General features: G+C 44.7%; 1 protein-coding gene across 1 annotated transcript in view; it reads left to right on the forward strand.

Annotated features, from left to right (window-relative positions):
- MYO7B (myosin VIIB) overlaps positions 1-24,928 on the forward strand; it is a 215,965-nt gene that overhangs the window by 68,930 nt on the left and 122,107 nt on the right. The window contains 7 exon segments of the mRNA XM_040427964.1: positions 16-151; positions 379-539; positions 6,477-6,614; positions 7,470-7,628; positions 12,553-12,645; positions 23,314-23,338; positions 23,341-23,407. Coding sequence (XP_040283898.1) covers positions 16-151; positions 379-539; positions 6,477-6,614; positions 7,470-7,628; positions 12,553-12,645; positions 23,314-23,338; positions 23,341-23,407 — 779 coding nt within the window.

The following is a 24,928-nucleotide window of genomic DNA, read 5'->3' on the forward strand; positions in this document are numbered from 1 at the left end:
TAGTTTTCTTTTTAGGGGACTGATGCTACTATGCTAACTAAACTCAATAGTGTTCATGGCAAAAGTAATATTTACATTGCATCCAAAAGTGTACATGACACGAAATTTGGGATAAACCATTTTGCAGGACTTGTCTATTATGAAACTGAAGGTGAGTGTCATATTTTTAAAAACTGGTGTGGTTTCTTGCTGCAAAATATTTTATATGTGTTATAGTATGATAGAATAGCTAGTTGTCTATATATTGTTTATATATGATACAGTGTATATTTTATAAGCATGCTATACAAATGTGTTTATATTATACTTGTAAAGACAATAGAAATCCTGCAACTTTCAGCTTAAAAGAAGAATGTTTCTTTTCTTTTTCTCATTCAGGATTCTTGGACAAGAATCGTGATTTGCTGAGCACAGATCTTATCCTGTTGATGCATTCCTCTACCAGTAAATTACTAAAGCAAATTTTCCAGGTGGACAAAAATTCAAGTAACGCTTCCATTCGGGGAATCATCCGAAACACTGGCCTTAATTACCAGAAGGTAAGCTTGTTTCTACCACTTAGACAGGTTTACAGATTGCGAGATGTGCTCCTGAAAAATGATGATTTTAGGCACCACATTAAATAATCAGGTCACCAAGCAAACAAGCATTTCTCGCTGGTATCATTGGGGGACACAGGACCGTGGGTATAGCTTGCTGCTAAGCTGAAGAAAGACATAGCTCCTCTCCTGCAGGCTATACCCCCTCCAGCCTGGAGAGAGCATGTCAGTTTTTAGCTTAGTGTCGTAGGAGGCAGACCCCCTGCTCTGCAGGGTGGCTGTTATTTTTCATTTTTTTATTTTTATTTCCTTTTACGTTGGGGGTCCAGGGCTACTAAGAGTTCTGCATCCCCGGGGAGAATGACCGGTGACGCTTATTCCACCGCTCTGCCTCCCACAAGAAGACAAAGTGGACCCCCAGTCATAGGGCCACCTGTTCCTCCCCTTCAACCCGGTCCCTGTCACTTGTGCCAGGGACTGAAGAGGTGGCTCTGCTGGTCCATGTCACAATGGTGAAGAACACAGATGAAGGCAGGTGAGTACTCTGGAGTGGGTAAGTATCCTCAGCTTCCCCCCCCCCCCCCTCGGTCACCTCGTCAGTAAATACCTTCTTGTCTTTAAAGTGGACCATTCCCCGGTGAGGGCCCCCACATTACCTCAGCCACCTGAGGTAGGTTTGGACTTCTATCTATGTTTGGGAGCCTGGGTTCCCCCATAATAATCGGGGGGATCATCTAAGGGCGCATCACTGAGGGGGGATCTAATTCCGCGGCCTCACCTTATCCGGCCTGCGGGGTGAGCATTAGGGCGCTTGAGAGCGCCGCTCCGGACATAACGCTTCCCGGCCCGTTCAGCCTGGCGCCGAAAAATTTAGGCCCCGGCTTCTCTTCGGGCCTCCGGTACTCGGCCCACGCTGTTGCGGCCGCGGCAGGTGGACGCAGCGGACACATCCGACCACCGATTGGGAGGTAGAACTGCCAAGTCCCTCCTTGTACCGGTTGGTCATGCGCCGACATTATGTCCCGGCTTTGCGGCCTACTAGGCCGCAACTTTCATTCCGAAGATGGAGGGGGCGGGTTCGTTCCTTTGGCGCGAATTCTCCCTGGCTAGCGGTCCCCCTCCCCCAGGTGCCAGCCGAGCTCCGCCTCCGGTCCTCTAAGCTGGGTTAACCCTTCATGGTAAGCCACATTTTTGAAGCAGGCACAGGACATGCCAGTGTCCCCTTTCTGCAGACCAAATGATTTAAGTTTAAGAAATTTAACCTCTTCCTGCCTCTGATTCATTTTGCGTGGACATTACCGATAGTCCTGCCCCCCTCAGCCCACATCACCGCCGGACCATCCTGATGGTGTGATACCAGACTGGCCCATGTCCTATCCGGACAGTGGAGGATTGCTCATAGTTCCCAATCCGCCCTCCGGGGTCGTTTGGTTGGTAAAGGACAGAAGAATTCCCAAACCACCCTTCTGGGTCGTCTGGTTGATATGCCACCACCTGTGCTATCCAGTCGAGGACCTCTGTAATTCCCAATCCGCCCTACGGGGCAGTTTGGTTGATGATACTCCACCTGCGCAAAATCCGCCCTCTAAGGCCGTTTGGTTGATAACACTCCACCTGCACAGATCCAGGGGAGCACATCGGCAGGATTCCCAATCCACCCTACGGGGCCATTTGGTTGATAATGCTCCACCTGCGCAATTACAGGGAAGCACATCTAAAGGATTCCCAATCCACCCATCTGGGTCATTTGGTTGATAATTCTCCACCTGTGCATTCCAAGGGGGACCTCTGGAAGTTCCCAATCCACCCTCCGGGGTTGTAGGTTGATTAAGTACCGCCCACTCAATCCAGTGAGCGGTCCTGTGGAGGGTCCGATTCCACCTCCTGGGTGGTTTGATTGTTATTTCATCACCGACTCAGCCTGCATCCGCATGACTGATGCTGAGAGGTAGAACTGCGCACGAGCGGGCCAGAGCAGGACATGTTTCCTCCTCGGACTACTCCGCACCTCCTCCCTTCCTCAATAAGGTTATATTCAGAACCCTCCATTCCGGCAGGGGTTGGTTCTGAGGAAAGGGGGGGATCTGGTCTGCGGACTCTGATATGTATACAGTTCAATTTTCTATGATTGCATCCATACTGACCAGTTTTACTGATGGTATGCATTACCCCCTTCCTTAGGTGGCATTGCACCACTACTGGATAGGTGGACGGACTGCACTAGCACTGGTCTCAGTGCCAGCCATTCGGGTCCCTCCTTCCGTACTTGATGGAATATCCGTTCCACTGGGTACAGTAATGGCAGTATACATTAGCCTCTCTCATAGGGGACGTTATGGCAATATCTCTGGTGGCAGTGTTTACCGTAAGCATTCCCCCCTTACATAGGTGGAGGAATTCTCGTCCCACTGGGTACAGGACTGATCATATGCATTACCCCCTTCCTTAGGGGCGTAATTCTCTACAATTGTTCAGTTCCTGCTGGGTGCATTGCTCCCTGCCATAGACAAGGTTCTTGTTCTGACTCAGGATACAGTACTTCCTGTATATTTTTCTCCCCTTCATAGGAGGAGTAATTACACTTCCACTGAGTTCAGTGCTTACCGTAGGTACCCCGCCCCTACATGGAGGGGCGATTGCACTACCGTTGGATACGTTTTTGATTATCGTGCTACCCCCTTTCCTTGACCGGAGGTTTTGCTTCTATGGAATACTATTCAACAGTCGTGGCATTACCCCCTTCTACAACTAACGGGAATTCACTAAGCATCTTGCATGCTGTATTTCAACTAAAGCCACGGCACTAGATGCCTTGCCTTCTTTCAGGTGGGCCATGGCAACAGTCGTCACTGTTGGTGCCTTATACTCTTCATCTAGTGACATATGGATACTGCCACTGGATACTGCGGCTACTCCCATACTGTATCCTTCTGTTTCTTCCGGTGCTGGTTGGGGGCGCAGATGTGTCGTCCTTGTGCCACCACTCTTCCTTATCTAGGTGAGGGTGTTTTGCTGGCAATCTGCAAGGGTGACTACAGAGCGTTCTTCTAAGCAGGGGAAGCTTTCACACTAGGGCCGGAGATCGTAGTCGCTGCAGTGGGACAGCCCCCTCGGGTAAGGGTTCTACCCTGGCACTGCTTCGGCGGTCGCTCCGGTTCACCCCCTTTATTCACGGAGTACCTCAGGATGGCTCTACTTAACTGAGACAGCATGGTACCATGCTACTTCTGGGTATCCTTAGGTCTCTCTCTCGGTTTTTTCGCTGGCAGAGCATGCTGTAGCTCTTACTGTACAAGGGGTATTTGCACCTCCACTACATACTAGGGTTCCTTCGTCAGATGACGGTTTCTTCTGACTCTGGAATCAGTATCCTCTATGGTGCCGCCTCCTCCTCAGCCGGAGTATGGCGTTAGCATTACCCTTGTGGCTTCCCTTGTCCGGGCTCCTCCTCAGGCGGTGTATTGCATTACCAAGAGATTCTGTAGAGTGCCAGTCTCTTATGGCAATGGGCTTTGCCCTGGCCTCTTAATGGTCTATACTACTGTTAATTGACCGTTGCTCTGACAACTGTTGTTCTGGTGTCGTCAACTCGGGCTTTGTATTGACGTACATGCCATAGCTATCAGCACCTTACTTGGGTGCGCTCTTCTGGGTAGCTAAACCCTGCATCACTCGTCTACCACTACAGTGATACCTTTCTTCAGATATGATTACAGTCTGTGTCTCCTCAAGCCGTTGGTGGTCTTTTCTTTCACTGCTCATTCCGGGGTCCCCCCACGCCGGGCAGAGCGGGTGTCTTCACGCCTTGCCACCACTGGTGGGGGTCTCGTTCCTGGAACGGGACACCCTTTTTCTTTCCTGTCCTTCCTCTAGCTGGATATGGCTGGCCATCTTCCCCTTCGATCTACTTGACTGATAGCACTGGGTTGTACGGCTCGGGAATCCGGAATCTATTTTTTCCACGAGGAGTATTCTCGTTTCTTGGTCATCTGCCCGTCCAGGCAGTGTCCCGCATGGTCAATATATATCACTTATGGGGCTTTCCATCACCGGTGATGCTCACCTCGTTTTTTTGCTTCTACCTTTATCCGAGGTATTGGTTCTTGGCCTGCAGTTGGGCACGCCTGGCTCAGGAATTTTTTTCTCAGTAGTTTCTCAAGCAGCTTCTCACACCACAAGCCCAAAGGCTCTAGGAACATTAGTCTACCAAGTTACCGCTTTCTCAGGGGTGTCCTTTTAACCAGAGGAGGACCCTGCGGACCTGGATTTTGGTTCTACTTCCACAGCTGTGGCCAGCAGCCGGCTTCGTCCCAGCCACGTCTGGGACTTCTTCTCTGGGGCTTCCCTCTGGGACTTCTTCTTCTCCTTTTTTATTTCTGGGAAGGCAGCGTTCCGGGTGGCGGGATCTTCCACCCGGCGGCTTTCCGAGTTGATAGCGCCTTCTTGTACGTACATTTTTCCAAGTCATCAACATCCAGGGTTAGGGCTAGGTATCTGGTTTCCTCCAGACGACAGATGGGTCGTTTGGTGGCGTTTCAGTGAGGAACATGTCCCCTCTCTGTGAGTCTTCTTCCCCTCTTTTTATTCTGGGAAAGGTGGCATTCCTGGGGGCGGGCTTTTCCACCCAATGAATTTGGGAGTTGGGAGTACCTTTCTTGTAAGTATGTTTTTCTTATCAGGTACGCGCATAAGGCAGTGCTCCGCCCATTACCTTTTTTTTGCTGACGGTAGTCGCCACCTTCCACGTCGACAGGACATAGTTTTCCCTTCTTTTTCCTTCTCCCTCGCACTCGAGAGAGTGAGCTCTCCATCAGAATGTATTCGAGCTCGGAGTTTTGCTTGTCCATGACTAGCTCTTCCGCTGTGCGGACTTTTACCTGGTCATTCCTGGAGGTCCTTGGAGGTGCTCGATGGTCTCCAAGGGGTGTTCCAGGTGGATCCATTGGCGGCTGCTTAGGCATTCCGCTCCCGGGGCAAGACACCGCCCAGCGGAGTTTAGGACATCTGACCAGCGGTCAGCTCTTCGGGGGATATGTGTTTCACCCTGCATCAGCTTCGCGGTTGTATAAGGCAGCGCCTTGGTCTTCCTGGCGCACTTTAACCAAGTTTTTTTGCCAGGTGCTTCCTAGGCATCGCCAGTGCGGCTCCGGGCTTCCGGGTCTCGCAGGCAGCAGTGCATTTAGCATTCTCGTAAGTGCTATTAAATGGGCGTGGATCTTTTTCCCTCCCGTGGACTGCTTTAGGACGTCCCACGGTCCTGTGTCCCCCAATGATACCAGCGAGAAAACGAGATTTTGTGAAACTCACCTGCAAAATCTCTTTCTCGCGGGGTTCATTGGGGGACACAGCACCCACCCAGTATTTATTATTGTTGCATTCTCCTTTACTTGGCACATGTTTTCTACTGCTCCTACTGCTTGTGCACAAACTGACATGCTCTCTCCAGGCTGGAGGGGGTATAGCCTGCAGGGGAGGAGCTAAGTCTTTTTTCAGCCTAGTGTCGCCTCCTAGTGGCAGCAGCAAGCTATACCCACGGTCCTGTGTCCCCCAATGAACCCCGCGAGAAAGAGATTTTACAGGTGAGTTTCACTAAATCTCGTTTTTGATCATTTGTCAGGTGATCAGTGGCACATTTACATGAGACAGTTATCAGGAAGATTTGTAGGGATTTTTGTTCCTGAAAATTGGGGAGAATTCTGACCATGTTAAAGAGCCTTTAGTATATGTGCCCCATTCTTCCTGATTTGTGGTCAAACACATTATTTGCACTCAATCCAAGCAGTTCACTGTGAGTGCAGTATGCACACTCCAGGTTGAATACAGTTCCACAGAATAGAAACTTAACTGACTATTATATAGAATGAACAGCCGTATATTATCAAAGTAGAATCCCAATCTACCTTGCAATCGATTTCACATGTTATGTTCTGCCTGCAGATCACAGATACAAATAAGTCCTTACCCACACTTGGAGGACAATTCAAACAGTCCCTCGAGCAACTGATGAAAATTTTGGGCAATTGTCAACCTTATTTTGTTCGCTGCATCAAACCTAATGAGCTCAAGAAGCCTTTGGTAGGTGTGATCTATCATCTATATATGAAAACTGAAATTCAAGTTTATATACAACGCAGTGCCACTTAGGGTCCTGTACAGTATATTGATGTGCTTACAAACAGGGGCAAGCTGTCTAATGTGGAAAATAAGCTTTATATATTTCACACTCAGTTTTTAAATTATCTCTCTTGTTCATGAACAGGGGTGCACCTAGCCTTTCTGCTGCCCGAGGCAAAAACTGAAATTGCGCCCCCCCCCCCTTCCCAATGGCAATTTATTAACCTAACCCCTTCCCTTCAGCCCATGACCCTTCCGTTGCCCCCCCCCCCCCTTGCCCCTACCTGGTGCTGCCAGAGGTAATCGCCTCACCTGGCCTCATTGGTGGTGCACCCCTGTTCATGAAGTATAAGAGTGTTTTTCAACAAGATATTCAAGTCTCGAAAACAGCCATCAAGCAGAGCCCCAAACTGAAAGCTGGCCATGAGAGGAACATATGCAATAAAAGATGCCTAATTGATTTATGAATTTGGCACATATACCTATGCCATTATAATATATTTTGTATATCATTATTATTAAAACTACCTTATGGGAAGCTTGAGTGTAAAATCTATATATTATCTTAGGCCTGAGGTGAAGCTGCATAAACAAGGGATTCATTGAATGGCAAAGAGAGAATCAATTAATCATGAATCAGTTATTATTTGTTCTCTATATGCACTTGAGTAACACAATACAATGTCAAACTAGACCAAATGCATAAAACCTTGAACATATTGCAGAAATAGGGATTGAGCACTAATTTGTTGCATATAAAATATTCACATGATTGTGCCATTACCTCTTAAACTTTTAGCCCTTATATTTCCTTAGCTTTTTGATCGAGAATTGTGTATACGCCAACTGAGATACTCTGGAATGATGGAGACTATACGAATCCGGAAGGCAGGGTACCCAATACGTTACAGCTTCTCTGACTTCTTCCACCGTTTTCGAGTGTTGCTGCCATTAAAGTCCTCTAGTCGCAATGAGGTAATAGTTGAATGGCATATAATTTAATGTATAATAATTTATTAGCATTTCATTTCAAATCAGTTTTGGTTTTTCAGTAAATGCTCAATATTTATTAATGATAAGTGCAGGTTTTCTTCCATTCACTTTTTTAGGAAAAGCTTCCAGGTGCACTACACCCATCAGACTTTTATGGCATGTGTTATAAGTGTTGAAGATGGGAATATGCCCGTTGATAATTACCATAGCGTGCTCTCCACATAGATGTAAGGCTTTTTTTTCACATTAGTTCTTGGGGAATTAAATTTAATTATATAGAATCAGAGTTTTTTTCTGTGAACTTTTATTTAACAAGCAAAGGGCACATTAACAAAAGGTTGAAAGTACCTTGTAGCTGGAATAGTAGTAAGTAAGAAACATCTATGAGACCAGTATAACAGGGCAAACATGCTAAATATCGTCCATCAGTATCAAAGCATAATTATAGTCTAGGGGAGAGAGTACTAAACCTGATGTCATCATTTTCTCTGGTTAAAGCATATTGCTCCTGGAAAAGGGGCCATCAGTTTCCATAATAAAATATAAAACAGAAAACCACATACAGGATCGAAATGCAGAGAAGACACTTGACGGACAGATGATAGTGGGAAAGGGATAACCAGATTCAATGTGAATTCTTGTGGGATTAAAATACAAAATATTAGAGATGAGGTAATCAATTCTAACAAATCAATATATCTCGTCAGCAAAACCAGAACTGTAGGAGCGCCTGTGCAGTCGCTGCTCAGAATCCAAGGCAGAGCTTCTGCTCTTGTTCAGCTAATTGGAGCAGTGGCACAGACAGGAAATTGTCAGGGCTGGACTAAAAGTACTTTTTCACCTGCGAGGACAGCCCCCCACTGGTGAAGAAGTCCTGCTGATAAGGCGAATTGGGTCCTGCTGATTCACTCATCTCTACCAAATCTATACAGAAAGTCAGACTAAAACAGAGCATCATATCAGGTAAATATTTAAGACTCTTCTGAAGGGGACAAAGTAGTACTTAAATTAGCATTTAGCTGTTCCATTTCGTAGATGTAGTGAGCCTCAAACAAGGGTATTTTATTTGATATTGTAGACAGAGACAATAGCAGGATGTATCACAATGGGACTTTTTGAAGTCAGTTGCGCTTTGATTTTGAGATAGCAAAAGGTTCTCCAAATTTATCCAAAGTTAAATTTGGTGCATCTTTTGCTACACCACCTCCCCTCTGGAGTGATTTTGCTTATTTTTTATTTTTTTTTAAAGTCACAATGATAAATCTGGTATGAAACTAATTACCATATCCACCCACACATTAAAAACACTTTTCAAAAGTGGTGATGGTGGTGTAGGATGGCAAAAAGTCGCAAATGTTTGTGCAAACTAGCACTCGCACCAACATTTGCGACTTTTGCACACTAGAAAACTGGCATACAAACTTGATACAATCCAAAGTGAGCCGTTTTTTTCCCCACACCCACAAAACATGAAAGTATTCTAATATTCTATTCTTTACGTGTTATAATATGGGATTCTGTTTTTAACCTGATTTTCACCATATAAAATTGAAGTTCTACCTTTGATTAACAGCTATTTAATGAGCACATATAAATCCAGCACCTGTAGGCCTTATTCACGTCGGTTTTTGCATCAGTAATTATCATCCAATGGAAACATTTGCACAGGTCCCGTGATTTGGACCTGCTTCTGGTTTGCACCTTTTCTCACTTGCTTATCAGTTTATTTTTATTTTGTTTATGTTTTCTACTGTTAATAAGCAAGGTAGCTGCAGTTGACAGATTTTATGACATTATTCTAATTAATATTATGGTTAGGGTGATTACCAAGGATAGCCGACTTTACAATGCCTTCCAGTATTCAATGTTTTTGCTATTTGTATTTGCTTTTTAAATTAAATTTACATTTTTTTATTTTTTTTTGTTACCGGGTTTCCGTTTGTTTTAGGCTACTTTCACCCTCGCGTTTTGTGCGGATCCGTCATGAACTCCATTGAAAGTCAAAAGGGGACGGATCTGTTTTCTATTGTGTCAGAGAAAACGGATCTGTCCCCATTGACTTGCATTGTAGGTCATGACGGATCCGTCTTGCTCCGCATCCCAGGATGAAAAGCAAACCGCAGCATGCTGTGGTTTGGTCTCTGGTATGAGAACGGAACGGAATGCATTTTGGAGCATTCCGTTCTGTTTAGTTTTTTCCTGTTTTGTCCCCATTCAATTTACAATGAATGAACCCTATGACGGATCTCAATACCGGAAAATATTAACGCTAGTGTGAAAGTAGCCTAAATGTGCATTAGTATTCACCCTCTGAAAGTCAATACTACATCTAGACAGTGGGATTTGCCCATTCATCCAGAAAAACTGCTGCAACTTCTGCACGTTAGATGGTTTGCGTTAGTGTACAGTAGTCTTTAACTCAGGCCACAGATTCTCCATTGGATGAAGGTCTGGGCTTTGACTAGGCCATTCCAAAACATTTAAACCCAGTGCAGATTTAGATGCTTGTTTAGGGTCATTGACCTGCTGGAAGGTAAGCATCTCATAAATCTTTGGCAGACTGACACAGATTTTCCTCAAGAATTGCCCTGTATTCACTGCCGTCCTTCTTTCTTCAATCTTGACCAGTTGTCTACAACCATGCTTCATTGAGGGAATGACATTCTTAGGTTGATGGGAAGTGTTGGGTTTACATCACATATAACATTTTAGTTCAATTTTAGTTTCACCTGACCAGGGAACTTGATTTCAGATGTTTTGGTAGCCTGACGGGTGCTGTTTGGAGAACTCCAAATGCATTTTCCTTTGTTTTTCTCATTCTTTCATAAAGCCCTGCTCTGGAAAGTATGTGGCTAGTGGCTTATAGTGGTCCTATAGACAAATACCTCCAACTGCACTGTGGATCTTTGGAACTCTTTCAATGTTATCACATGTGTCTTGAATTGATGAATCTGTGATTAATGTCCACCTTGCTTGGTCTGTGAGATTTGGTAGGCGACCTTATCTTGTCAGGGCTGTAGTTGTGCCATATTCTTTCCATTTTATTATAATGGATTTAATTTTGCTATATGCTCAAGGTTTGGGATTTTTTTCATTACCTCTCCATAACATTGTCTCTGACCTGTTTAGAGAACTTCTTGGTCTTCATGTTGCTTAGTAGTGTTGCAGACTCAGGGACCTTTCAGAACAGGTGTGTTTACACTAACATCATGTGACACGTCTCACACATGGGGACTTTATTCAACTAATTATGTGACTTCAGAGATTAAAAGGGTTGGCTACTATCTGCTTGCTTTGGACTAATGTGTATGTAAGATGACTGTATGGACTCACTAATATAGACTTTGTTGATATTCTATTCTGTTTACAACATTTCATAAGCCATGTCCACCTGTCGAGCAAATCTTCTCTTCTGTCCACATAGAGGTCCTGTCCATAAGATAGCCGATGATGGAGTGTCATGTGACCAGACACATCACCCAGCCTTCTCCATTCAAACAAACTCCACCTTCACTAGCCGACCAGCAGTGCCAGTACAGATGGCAGGTGTATGTAGTGTATTGAGTGGATGAGACTGAGTGATTTGCCTGGTCATATGACCCTCTATCAGCAGCCATTTTATGGACAGGACCTCCATATGGACAGCACAAAAGACTTGACCAACAAGGGGGTATACCTTGTGAAATATAGAATATGGCACCACCATATCAATAAGACTATCAGTATGTGCCTTACAGTCACATTGATGTACAGTAGCCAGAAAGTGGCACATCACTTTAAATGCTTAGACCAGAACCTATTTTACAGCAAAGGGGGTGAATACATATTTCTGTATTTTAGAGTGTGGGAGGAAACTGGAAAACCCAGAGGAAACCCATGCAAACATGCAAACTCCATGCAGATGTTATCCTTGGTCAGATTTAAACCTAGGACCCCAGCCCTGCAAGGCACTAGTGCTAAAATCCATTTTAGTTCCAGGTTGCAATGCAACAAAACAGGAAAAAGACCAAAGCAGCGTGGGTAAGAGGGAGCAGGTGCTGAAATCCTGCCATTTCCAACACAACATTTTAACACAGTCACCATTAGGAGGAGCTCAATGCAGAATAGATTTTTACAGTTCCCATTGCATTCAATGATGTCTGGTGTAAATACATTAAGAAATATGAGCACCATATTAATGATGCACCTGTTCCACTTTTTCTCGGATAAAGTTGGTGAGGTTGAGCATGACTATTTTATTAAAAAATTACTCATGGTGGGGGTGCCCATACTAAGTTTTGCTATAACTATGGTATTTGCCCCTGTTTGTCCATATACCATATAAGACCCTGTAGACGTTTATAAGAGCATTTTACACCCATCTTGAGCTGTCATATATAAAATGCTCAGCAATTCATATGAATGGATGCCATGTTATAATACCTTTTCCTTTCAGGGGAAATGAGTTGCTGGCCACAATTTCTCCTGCACAATCAGTTTCCTAGCAGTGCTGGGAGTTGAACTTGTCTATCAGCAATATAAAGACAACCTATTTAATGTATGAAAATCCAATTATTCTGGTTAACATTTCCAGCATAAACCTATCATGCACGTAAATTGCTAAAAACAAACAAAGGAATAAGACTTTGTTCACATCTCCTTCTGGATCGTCTACTTCACTGCTGGATCCCCGTTGACACCAATGAGGTCCAGTGGTGATCCAGCCGATGTCCGGCATAAATGCTGGGTTTCTGCTGGATAAAAAACGTTGCATGCAATGGTTTTTCCTCTGGCTGACAGCTGGCATTTTCACCGGATCAGGCAGCCAGATCTCTGAAATGGAGATGAGAACGTAGGCTAACTTATTCATCATCAGCAGTTTATTGACAATGGTTACGTTTCTGTTAACATTTTTTCCATTATTTAGTGGAACCATCTTGCTTGCTGCATTGATATTGCTGGGGCAATCATTGGAAAAGAGGAAGACTGGAAAGTAGGAAAGACAAAGCTTTTCTTAAAGGTAATATTTTAAATAAATATTCTGGCAGCCTAGAATCATGTAGTGGAATTATTTTCTGGACTCAGTTAATGCATTAGGCTGTTATTCCCAAAATTGTTAATGCTGACTAGTATTCCAGGCTCTCAGCAAGAGATCTTCCTAAAAAAGACTTGAGGGGTCCCCTATGTCATTGGAGATACAAGAAATTTAGCAAAAGCTTTCACACCCACCAAAGATCCCTTATTACAGGTTCCTTTACACAGGGTGACGATCTAGCAAATTGTCAGGAAGGAAACATTCCTTCCTGACAATCTGCTGATCGCTACAGAGTATGGGGAGGAGCGATCGCTAATGCCATCGCCCTTTCCCATACTGTCTCGTTGTTTCCCGGCAGCAGAGCGGGTTTACACAGTGCGATCTGCCACTGGGAAACAATGATCTTTTGTGCTGCACAAATGTTTCAGTTACACAATGAACAAGTGTTTTCTCTCGTTCCTCAGATAATCGGCGATGCATTTACACCGCAAGATCATCACTAATGAGCGTTACTAGTAACGCTTGTTAGCGATAATCTGTTCAATTGTCGGGCTCGTGTAAAAGGCCCTTAATGTATAAGGCTACAATTAGAGATGAGCAAAGTTTGAAAAAATTCAATTTGGATGCTTCACCGAATTTTCCCCAAAAATTCAATTTGTTCCGAATTAATTTGTTACGAAGTGCGTTGAAAATTAGCTGTTTACCAGCTGCAGGGCATCTGTACATCGTTGTATATTGCTGTGCATTGCAGAAACGTGCATAGCTAGTCCGCTGTGGTAGTAAAACAGTTACTGTGTGTCAGTATTACCAATAATACCTCAAAATATTACTATACATTTAAAGAGGACCTTTCACCACTCCTGACATGCCTATTTTAATAGCTCCATGCATTCCCCATGTAATAACAATTCTGGAGCCTCTATTCTTATGTCTGTATGTTGTGCGATTCCTTTATTATTTCTACTAGAAGTTATGAATGAATTGCTATTAGCCTTCAGTAAGGGTACAGAGTAGTGATGAGCGAGCATGCTCGGTCGAGTACCATTTCGGCTCGAGCATCGCTATGCTCGACACGTGGTGGTACTTGGCTGAATACCACGTGAGCTCGTCGCATCGCTCGAGTCTCCTCCCCGCACGTTTGGCGCCTCCTAAGCAGCCAATCAACATTCAGGTAAGTAATTCCCTTCAGTGTAATGCCATAGCCATGTTAGCTATTAGCCTTACAGTGATTGGCTGCCCGGAACATGTGATACCAGTTTATATAGGAGCCGATGCCCCGCGCTCGGATCATTCATCGTCAGGGATAGCAGACAGTAGGTAGGGACAGATAGCGTTTTGCTGGAAATTCACAGATTGAACTCCCAAAAAACTATTGAAAGACCAAACAACAGTCCTTTTAAAGGGTTTCTATCACTTCATATGACATAATTAGCTCTCAGACACTAGCGATCCGCTAGTGTCTGCTCTGGCCAACCATCCTAATATAACAGCTTTTGGGGCAGCCGTTTTGCTAAAAAAATAACTTTTATAAATATGCTAATGAGCCTCTAGGTGCTATGTGGGCGTCATTAGCACCTAGAGGCTCCGTCTACCTTCATACACAGCCACCGCCCAGCGCGTCCCTCCAGCCCGCCCATCTCCTGCTGAATGCGATCCTCCGTGTGACGCAACGGACGAATTCTCGCGCATGCGCCGTGAGCGGCTGTATTCGGCGCATGCGCAGTGAATTTCTGACCGCTTCCCTGCTCAGACATCTCCACTGCGCTTGCGCCGATGATGTCATAGTGCTCCAAGGAACAGGCGCAGTGGAGATGTCTGAGCAGGGAAGCGGTCAGACATTCACTGCGCATGCGCCGAATACAGCCGCGCACGGTGCATGCGCGAGAATAAATTTAGCAGTATCAGGGACAGGCGTCTTCAGGAAGGGACAGATAGTGCAGGGCTGAAAAATCACTTTTTTTAAGTACCCAAAAGCTTTTAAAAGACAGAAAGATTTGATATTAGTGAGATCTACAGTACGCCATCAGAAAGCTGTGTGTTTAGCAGACATTATAAAAAGGGACTTATTCACTAGAGTGTGCCTGCTAGTGAGATATACACTGCGCCATCAGAGAATTTTTTTTCTGGGGAAATGAACCTAATTTGTGCCACATCTGTGTGTACGTTCAATCCGCAAACAGAGAATTATTTATATTTTGGGCAAATTTTATCTTGTTTTGGGCACATCTGTGTGTGCGTTTAGGCTGCAACCATATATACAGTATTCCAGCAGAGAATTATTTGTATTTGGGACACATTTAACTACTTTTGGGCACATCTGTGTGTGCGTTCAATCCACAAACGTTATATACAGTATTCCAGCAGAGAATACATTTTATTTGGGACAAATGTAACTAGTTTTAGACATATCTGTGTGTGTGTTTAGGCCGCAACCGTATATACAGTATTCCAGCAGAAAATTATTTGTATTTGGGACATATTTAACTACTTTTGGGCACATCTGTGTGTGCGATCAATCCGCAACCGTTATATTTAGTACTCCAGCAGAGAATTATTTCTATTTTGGCCAAATTTAACTAGTTTTGGGCACATCTGTGTGTGTGTGTGTGTGTGTGTGTTTAGGCTGCAACCGTATATACAGTATTCCAGCAGAGAATTATTAGTATTTGGGACAAATTTAACTAGTTTTGGGCACATCTGTGTGTGCATTCAATCCACAAACGTTATATACAGTATTCCAGCAGAGAATACATTTTATTTGGGACAAATGTAACTAGTTTTAGGCATATCTGTGTGTATGTTTAGGTCGCAACCGTATATACAGTATTCCAGCAGAGAATTATTTGTATTTGGGACAAATTTAACTAGTTTTGGGCACATCGGTGTGTGCGTTTAATCCACAAACGTTATATACAGTATTCCAGCAGAGAATTATTTATATTTTGGCCAAATTTAACTAGTTTTGGGCACATCTGTGTGTGTGTGTTTAGGCCGCAACTGTATATACAGTATTCCAGCAGAGAATTATTTGTATTTGGGACAAATTTAACTAGTTTTGGGCACATCTGTGTGTGCATTCAATCCACAAACGTTATATACAGTATTCCAGCAGAGAATACATTTTATTTGGGACAAATTTAACTTGTTTTAGGCACCTCTGTGTGTGCGTTTAGGCCGTAACCCTATATACAGTATTCCAGCAGAGAATTATTTGTATTTGGGACACATTTAACTACTTTTGGGCACATCTGTTTTATAGGGTGCGCTCACCTTCAGGCCCTCACCTCCAATGTTTTAGACGGTCTGCTCACCGGTAGGCCCTCACCTCTAATGTTTTATAGGGTCCGCTCACCTTCAGGCCCTCACCTCCAATGTTTTATACAGTCTGCTCACCCGTAGGCCCTCACCTCTAATGTTTTATATGGTCTGCTTACTTGTAGGCCCTCGCTACAATTTTTTATAGGGTCTGCTTACCTTCAGGCCCTCACCTCCAATGTTTTACACGGTCTGCTCACCTGTAGGCCCTCACCTCTAATGATTTTATACGGTCTGCTCACCTGTAGGCCCTCACCTGTAATGTTTTATGCGGTCTGCTCATCTAAAGGCCCTCACATATAATGTTTTAGAGCGTCAGCTGAACAGCAGGCCCTCACATATAATGTTTTGGAGGGTCACCAGCAGGTCATCAAGGATAATTTTAAAGGGTGTGTATGATGCCCTTCTTTATGTGTAACAAAGGGTGTATTGTAATATTTTGCAGCCCTTTCACTTAGTGCAATTGTAGCACAATGTGAATGAGGCCCTCCTTTATGTGATATACAGGCTGTATCGGAGTGCTTCTTCCTTGTAATTTTTGGCAGCACTTACACTGTATATACAATTGAATATACAGGAAAGAATGTTTCCTAAAATTTTTTCCTCTAAAAAGGGTTTGTTTGTTGTTTATTTGGGGGGGAGGGGTTTGGGCGTTTTTTTTGTCGGTCTGTATAAGTGGCGTACAACATGGTTCCCAAGATGCATCCAGACATGGTTCCCCTGCTGTTCCTGATCGATTTCAGAGGTGTTTCCATCACTTTCAGACCTTTGAACCAGGCACCCTCCCCTCATCCGAACAGGGGGTGCCTGGTTGTCTCCCATTGACTACTCGGGTGCTTGGCCGAGCGCACGAATATCGCTATGTGTTCGGACCGAGTCCCCGAACACTTTGGTGCTCGCTCATCACTAGTACAGAGGGGAGGTAACCAGTTGTGGGGGTGTACCTGCACAGTCTAAAAATGGCAGCACTGATTGAATAGAGTCAGTCTGTGCAGGTACACCCCCCCCCCCCCCAACTGGTTACCTCCTCTCTGTACCCTTACTGAAGGCTAATAGCAATCCATTCATAACTTAATCATGCAAATAATAAAGGAATGGTACAACATACAGACATAAGAATAGATGCTCCAGAATTATTATTACATGGGGAATGCATGTAGCTATTAAGGGGTCTAGCCTAACTAGACTATCCACTTATAACAAAATGCCAATAACCCCATAAAGTAAGAAATAACAATTAAAAATACATAAATTATTAAATAACATGTGTAATCAACAATACATCACATGAAATATTTAGGGCCAGATGGAATAAAGACCCACAAAAAAACTTCTACAGGATTAGAAAAGTAAAAAATACAAAAACTGCTAAAGGGTCAGAAAAGTAAAAAATACAAAAACTGTGGAAAATAAAAAATAAAAACACATATAGCCCTACTAAAAAAAGAGACAAGGAGGGAGGGAGGGGGCATTGGGGGGTATGTTTTCTTTTTTTACTGTTTGTATGGAAAATGAAAAATTGTAACACCTATTGACTGAATTTGTATCCAATGTCTGTACTTTTCTCTTATGGTGGAACAAATAAAAAAAAAAAAAAAAAGAGACAAGCAAGTACAAAAGACAAAAACATAAAACAAAAAAGTAGTTTTTTTAGTAGGGCTATATGTGTTTTTATTTTTTAGTTTCCACAGTTTTTGTATTTTTTACTTTTTCAGTTTTTTGTACAATTTTGTATTATTCTATCACACTGAGTCTATGGCTTTTTAAGTGTTAACAGTGATTGTGCCGGGTGTGTTTTCTTTGGGCCATGTGACCTATTGATTGCACGGCCAGCTGATCAGGGAGCACATAAGGAAACAAACATGCAAGTTTCACATGTCATGAAGAAGGACCGAAATTCTTACATGGTCTGAAACACGTTGACGAAACTGTCCTGTATTTGAAGATTTTAACCGCATGAATAAAGTTTTCCTGCTATGACGTGGAGCTGGATTTTTCTTCTATAATTTGTCTCAACCGCGTCCAGGTGCGGTATCCTTGCTCATCTAGCAGAGGAATAGGTGAGAGCTGCCTTTACTATTACTAATATTACCATAATGAGTCGATTATTGCTCAAGCAGTTACCAATTATGTATAATAGACAAAGAACCCCAAAGAATCAGTCTGTGTGAGTGTAATAAGTATAAAGTAAGGTGTCATTAATAAATATTAATGGACTATACTGTTATATAGCCATACTTAAATACAGACCGGATAAATTGGGAGTCAGTAACAAACACACATATAGTAATGGAATGTAAACATACTACTATTAGAGCAAAAATACAATATGGCCACACAAGTACATTAATAGATCACAAAAAAACAGAAGGGATCATAAATGTGTTTGTATACCCATAATGGCGATGGTTCAATCTACCCTTTACAGCAGAACCCTCAACGTGCTTTTTGCCACAAGATTGGCTTTGTCAGGAGGCAGTAAATGTAAAACAAATGGGGGTAATATATAGGCATCTAAATACACCACACCTGGGATTCATGATGATGCGGTCAGACCCAACGCCACGGAGCTCAAGCCCTTCCCCAACGGCGTGTGTCACGTTCAAACGTAGCCACTGTAACCACAGGGTAGATTGGACCATCGCCATTATAGGTATACAAACATATTTATGATCCCTTATGTTTTTTTGTGATCTATTCGTTTACCTGTGCGGCCATATTGTATTTTTGCTCTAATAGTAGTATGTTCACATTCCATTACTATATGCGTGTTAGTTACTGACTCCCAATTTATCCGGTCTGTATATATATGGCTATATAACAGTATAGTCCGTTACTATTTATTATTACACCTTACTTTACACTTATTACACTCTCACAGATGGATGGTGTTAATTGTCTACTATACATAATTGGTAACTGCCTGAGCTATAATCGAGCTATTATGGTAATATTGGACCTTTACTACCTGGGACATTTATTGATACATTTGATAAGTTATACATGTAGACATATACTGGCCTAATCTATTTACCCTGTATAGGCTCTGATCCTATAGCAGTTTTTTGTGGGTCTTTATTCCATCTGGCCCTAACATTACATTTCACTTGTTTGGTCACATACGGGGCCAAAACTGACCAAATAACTGAAGATATAACTGAACTCAGCTTATAGGTCAATGTTAGTGTCAAGTATAAAGGATTTAACTGTGCAGTGGTCCAAGATTGTACTATTGAGTGAAAGAGCGCCCTCCACAGAGTGGGGAGGGTAGCAACCGCATGAGAAGTCAACATAGTGGCCCGTCACAGAGTAGGGAGGTGGGGGCAACAGCAGTGGCATTAACAGCACAAGATAGTGGGCAGTAGGAGAAGATGGCAGCAGGTGTGTGGCATCAGGCGCGTGGCAGCATCAGAATAGTGGCTGAAGCAGGTGGCCAGAAGAAACGGGTCTTTTTCACAATGTTTTGTTGTGGCACCCAGAATGATCTAGTCTGTACATCAGCACTGGCGCATGAAAAACCTGGTGATTCATGCCTGATTAATCTTTACAAAGGTTAGTCTCTCAAACATTTTGTGTGGAAAGTCGAGTTCTCTTTGGGGTAACTATGCCCCGCCGCATTAAACACCTGCTTTCATGCCACACTACTGGCCGGGCAGGAAGCTTGTCTGGGAAAAAACTCGGCCAGTTACGGCCACAAATCAAATTGGCAGCTCAGTAGTCCAGGTGATCTTGGATGTTGGGTGGCAGGGTGCAGTCCAAGTATGCCACCACCTGCTGGTTCAGATTCTGCTCCATGTCCTGCTGGTGCTGGGTGGTTTCTTCAGTAGGCGGGTGAAGAAAAGTGCTCAGTAGAGACTCCAGACTTAATTTGCTGCTGATGGAGCTAGTGCTGCTCCTGCCCCCACCCACCCTCCTCTAGCAGTCATGGCAGTGGAGCGTGAGTGCAGAGGGCCCCCCTTCCTCCGGTTAGACCTTCGTGAGGATGGGCGATGGTGCACATAGGCAGCTGCCAACTGACTACATAGGATGTCTTGATAGTAGTTGAGTTTATCCTCCCTCTCAGCAGGTAGAAAAAAGGCCCCCATTTTGGAACGGTAGCAAGGGTCTAACAAAGTGGAGAGCCAGTAGTCATCCCTCTGCAAATGGTGATAATACGGCTGTCACTATGCAAGCAACTCAGCATGTATTTAGCCATTTGCGCAAGGGACTTGGAGGGACTCCCTGCCATCCATCTCCACTACATACTGCCACGGTATGTCGGGGTCATCTGCCTTGTCCTCCTCATCAACCCTAAAGGTCTCAGTGTGGCCGTGAGATGTAGGCACCACGACTCCTGTCCCATGGCCAGCCAGATTTTATCAGCATCTGCTCCAGGACATGAAGGAGTGAAATGAGGTCATTCATCCTGTAGTCTTGGTGACTGACAAAGTGGTCTCCTCAAAGGGCCTGAGCAAATAGCAGGTGTCACGCATGAGCTGCCACTGGCTAACGTTGAAGTTACACAGGGGAGTGCTCTTGTCCGCCTGCATCATCAAGAAATCATTCACGGCCTTCCTCTGCTCATATTGTCAGTCCAAAATGTGGAGGGTTGAGTTCCAACGGGTGCAAATGTTGCATATGAGGCAATGTTGGAGAACACTATTATGCCTTTGCAGCTCCAGGAGGGCGTGTTTTGCAGGATAAGAGTGGCTGAAGTGCATGCACAGTTTCTGGCCATTTCAGGAGTCTTGTATTGGGTGGAAGACTTCAGGAACCGCTTTAAAACCAGAATAAAGACGTGCGTCATGCAGGACGCATGGGTCAGCCCTCCTTGACACAGTGACAACACAATGTTCTTCTCGTTATCGGTGACCATGGTTCCGATCTTCAGTTGGCAAGGAGATGGCCAGATTTCAATTTCCTCTTGAAGGATGCGGAGTAGTACCTCCCCGGTGTGACTTCGTTCACCGAGGCAAACCAGGTGCAGAACAGCATGACACCGCCATGCTCTGCATAGGTGGTATGCTGGAGGAGCACTCCGAATTGTGCCTGCAGTGGACGCTGAAGACAAGGTTGAGGATGAGGAGGCAGAGGAGAACATTAGCACAGGACTTACAGATTGAGAACGTGGAGGCGACAGTGCCGTCACCTGGCCAAGTTGCTAGTGTGGTTGGGCAGGAACCACATTTACCCAGTGGGCCATAAAGGATATATATTGTCCTTGACTGTAGTTAGAGCTCCATACATCGGCACTGCCGTGAACTTTAGCAGACACCGACAGGCTCAAGGAATCACCCCCTTCTTCTCAACATACATGTACAGGGCTGGTACAGCTTATTTGAGAAGTAATGCCATCTTGGGACTCTCCACCTTCGCTTGGCACAAGCGATCAGTTTCTCTGAAATGGGCAGAGTCAACTACATGGAAGGAGGGACTGTAGTACCAGCCACTTGGCCAGGGCCACGTTATGTTTCTTCGATGTTGGAGTGCAAGCATACTGTTGTCTTTTGCAATCGTCTCTTGATTGATTGCTGGCGAAATGAGTGACGAGGAGTAGGAGGAGGACCAGTAGATGATGGGAAGGAAACATAGCTCCCTTCTACTGAGGTGGTGGAGCCTTGACTGCTGGAGAAGGGGTGCAGGCCACTGGGAGATGCAGCAGTTGCTGCATCAGCCTGTAAAACAACATTAGCTCCACGGCTTTCCCAGGCTACTTTATAGTGACGCTGTATGTGTTGACACAGGGCTTTGGTGCCAACATTGGCACCCTGGCCACACTTCACCTTCTGCCCATAGATTCTACACATGGCCACGATGACGTCCTCCGGCGAATTGATGAAAAATTCCCACACCGGCAAGTGTGGCATTTTCACCTCACCGCTGCATGCTGACTGCCTGCTACAGCTGCCTCTATGAACCCGTGCACCGCTAGTTGTTTCTGGACAGGTAGGCTCCTGAGTAGTAGATGGTCTACCCTGGGCATGTTTGGCTCCAGACCTCACACTGCTGCCACCCTGCTGACTCACGGCCACGCTACCACCCTGCTGGCTCAGCCACTGTCTCACGTGCAAGCTGCCACCCTCATCCCCTGATGATGATGATGAAGCCCCCTCTTCACCCGACTGTGATTGGCTACATCATCATCCACTATTGTCTGCATGTCACTGATGTCACTTCACCAGTCTCAGGGACCGCGTGCCTGACCACTCGCAACACCTGCTCCCATGCGACTTTCATTGTCGCTACCAGAGGAAGCAGCGGATCTCTCCTCCAAATCTTGGCTGGGCAGTAGCTACTGACGGTCTACAATAAGCTTATTCTTGCTGAAAAGCGGAGCAGAGCCAACAGCATACACAGCATACAATACTTCCCGAGCAGAAAGAACAGAAAATGAAAGAGGCTGCTTCAGGATAGGTGGGGGCACAGAGCTTGTTCCTGGGCTATGCTAACAAAGTGTGTTGTCAGAGGAGCCCACAGACTCCTTGCTGGGGATGTCTGATGCCAGTTGAGATGATGTTGAAGACCTAGTCAACCATTCAAGGACAGCTGGGTTGCTGGTCAAAACACAACCGCTGGATGACACTGGGAGCTCTGGTCTGTCGCTGCGACTGCTGCTACCACCTCCCCTCCTTCTGCTGCTACTTCTGCCAGTGCCAGAAACATTTTTGCCACTTCCCATTCTCTTAGAAGGCCCTGCCACCTGTCTGTCGGACATTCTGTACTGTAGCAGTAACTAAGTGTACAGTAAAAGTAACTGTACATGTAAAAAAAACAGTAGTATCAGGCCACAATTTCACCCCAGAATCAAGGATGAATGGAATTACTGAACTGCTCAAAAGTAATATTTTGTGAATAAAGTATTTCCTAATCACTGTCCCTTGCACCTATAATGTCTCTCCCTGCACTAAGTTCACTGGAAAATGGCAGAGACCGGGCAGGATGAGGCTTTTAAAAGGGCTGTGACATCAGGGCTGGCTATCTGCTGATTGGCTGGATGCACGGCATTATGGGTGATCCCTCATTCCAGGGCTTCTTACTTTCTGCTTGTAACATGTACAGTAGACTTTTTAGAAAAAATCAGATTCGTTACCACGAAGTGCGAGGAAATTCGGCTTCGTGACAAATCCAATTTTTCCTGAAAGGCGGATTGAATTCCACTTTGTCAACTTTGATTCGCTCAACACTAGCTACAATCTATTTTCTGTTCAGATAATATACCAAGCAACAAATATGAATAGTAATTAATGCACTATGTAGATCTGATAAATGCAAATTTATATTTTGCTATATGTTTGCTCCACATATATCCCTATACAGACAGGGAAATAAAGTGTTTGTCATTTGTTATTCTTTGTTCAGGATCATCATGATACAAAACTAGAGGTGGACGTGAAAAAGCACTCATATCCAGAGCCGTTCTCATACAAAGGGTGTTAAGAGGATTTAAAGACAGGTATGGTACAACTGAGTAAAGCTAATATCAACCTTGATGTCATTATTGTTTTGTACCTCCATCGAGTAGTCTGGAAACAGCGACACATTTTGGCCACTTATGGATAAATCAGGCTTGTCTCGGGCCTGGCAAAGGATAATGTCCCGATCCCTATAATGTAACATTTTCATAATAACAGGACGGGGAGGACTGCCCGGGGGTAGCGGTCTTGTCGGAACTCTATGTGCCCGTTCTAAGCAAACAATTGGGTCATGGAGTTTTACTCCAAATGTATCTTTCAGCCAGTTTTTCGAAATACTCTGTGGGGTTAGGCCCCTCCACTTTCTTGGGCACTCCGACTATACACACATTGTTACGATTTTCAAGATCATCCTGTTTGGCTGCTATTATTTCCAATCTCGTGCTGTGCTCCCCATATCTCTCTGCAGTAGCGGTATAACATCTTCCACGTCCCCCACCCGGTCTTCCAGGGCCGTGGTACGCTCTGTCAATTTTTAAGATCATGGTGCACTATTGTCCTCTTTTATGCCCCGAACTTGCATATTCCAGGGCGGTCAGGGACCTACCCACACTTTTCTATAGCCCGCCTATAACGTCCTTTAGAGTGGGCTCCTCAGACTTTAGGTCCTGAGAGGCCCTATCAGGCCTTGTACTGTATCTTACCGTGTCATGCGGCCTTCCCGTCCGGTATCTCGTACCTCTGCCCATTCCATATCCAACTCCACATCTCCGTCATAAGGCAATTGTAGAGATCAGCGGCAAGTCGCTTTGACTTCTTGCTCTACGGGGTCTGAGCGGGCATTTTTTTCCAGCCTGGCTGCCGCTGCCTGTTGCACTGAGGTCGAGCGGCCTGGTCTGCCCGGCGTGGCCTCACCAACGCCATCTTGGATTTCCTTCTCCACAACTTTCTGCTCTTTTTTCTTGGTCATTTCCTCTGATGTCTGGCTCAAGGATGTTCTATAGTGGTAGCCCACTCCTGCGGGTCGCTGTGGATCCAAAAGTGTCACGGTGGATATCGCTTAACAGGATAAATAACCTAGGAGGTTCCGGAGCTCAGCTAACGCACGTCCTCTTACATGCCGTGCAGCATGTCATTATTGTTTGATATAGATATAGAGAACAGCTCGGATACACTTCACACTAGGCTGTGCATTATACACAGAACGTGGAGAAAAGTAGATGAAATCCACAAGTCGGCAGTTTAGATGCAGGAAACAGTGCTCTTAGGAAGTTCTTCTTTATTGTAAATATAAAATGTCAACGTTGTTTTCTGGGACAGAGCATCCCTTTCATCAGGACAGTAATGCTGTCATTACTGTCCTGATGAAGGGGATGCTCCGTCAAGTGCAACAATCCTGTCTTGTAGCAATATGGTCTGTCATTTTGGAATAATACAGCTTTTTTATGCTGATGAGTTGCTCAAAACACTAAAGGCAGGCCTAGCAACTGCTTCACCTCTGCCTTTCAGCTTTAGTCACTCCCTCTCTCCCACTGACTGACAGCCCAGGCATCATAACTTTT

This window comes from Bufo bufo, chromosome 4 (genome assembly GCF_905171765.1).
Source record: "Bufo bufo chromosome 4, aBufBuf1.1, whole genome shotgun sequence".
Lineage (NCBI taxonomy): Eukaryota > Metazoa > Chordata > Amphibia > Anura > Bufonidae > Bufo > Bufo bufo.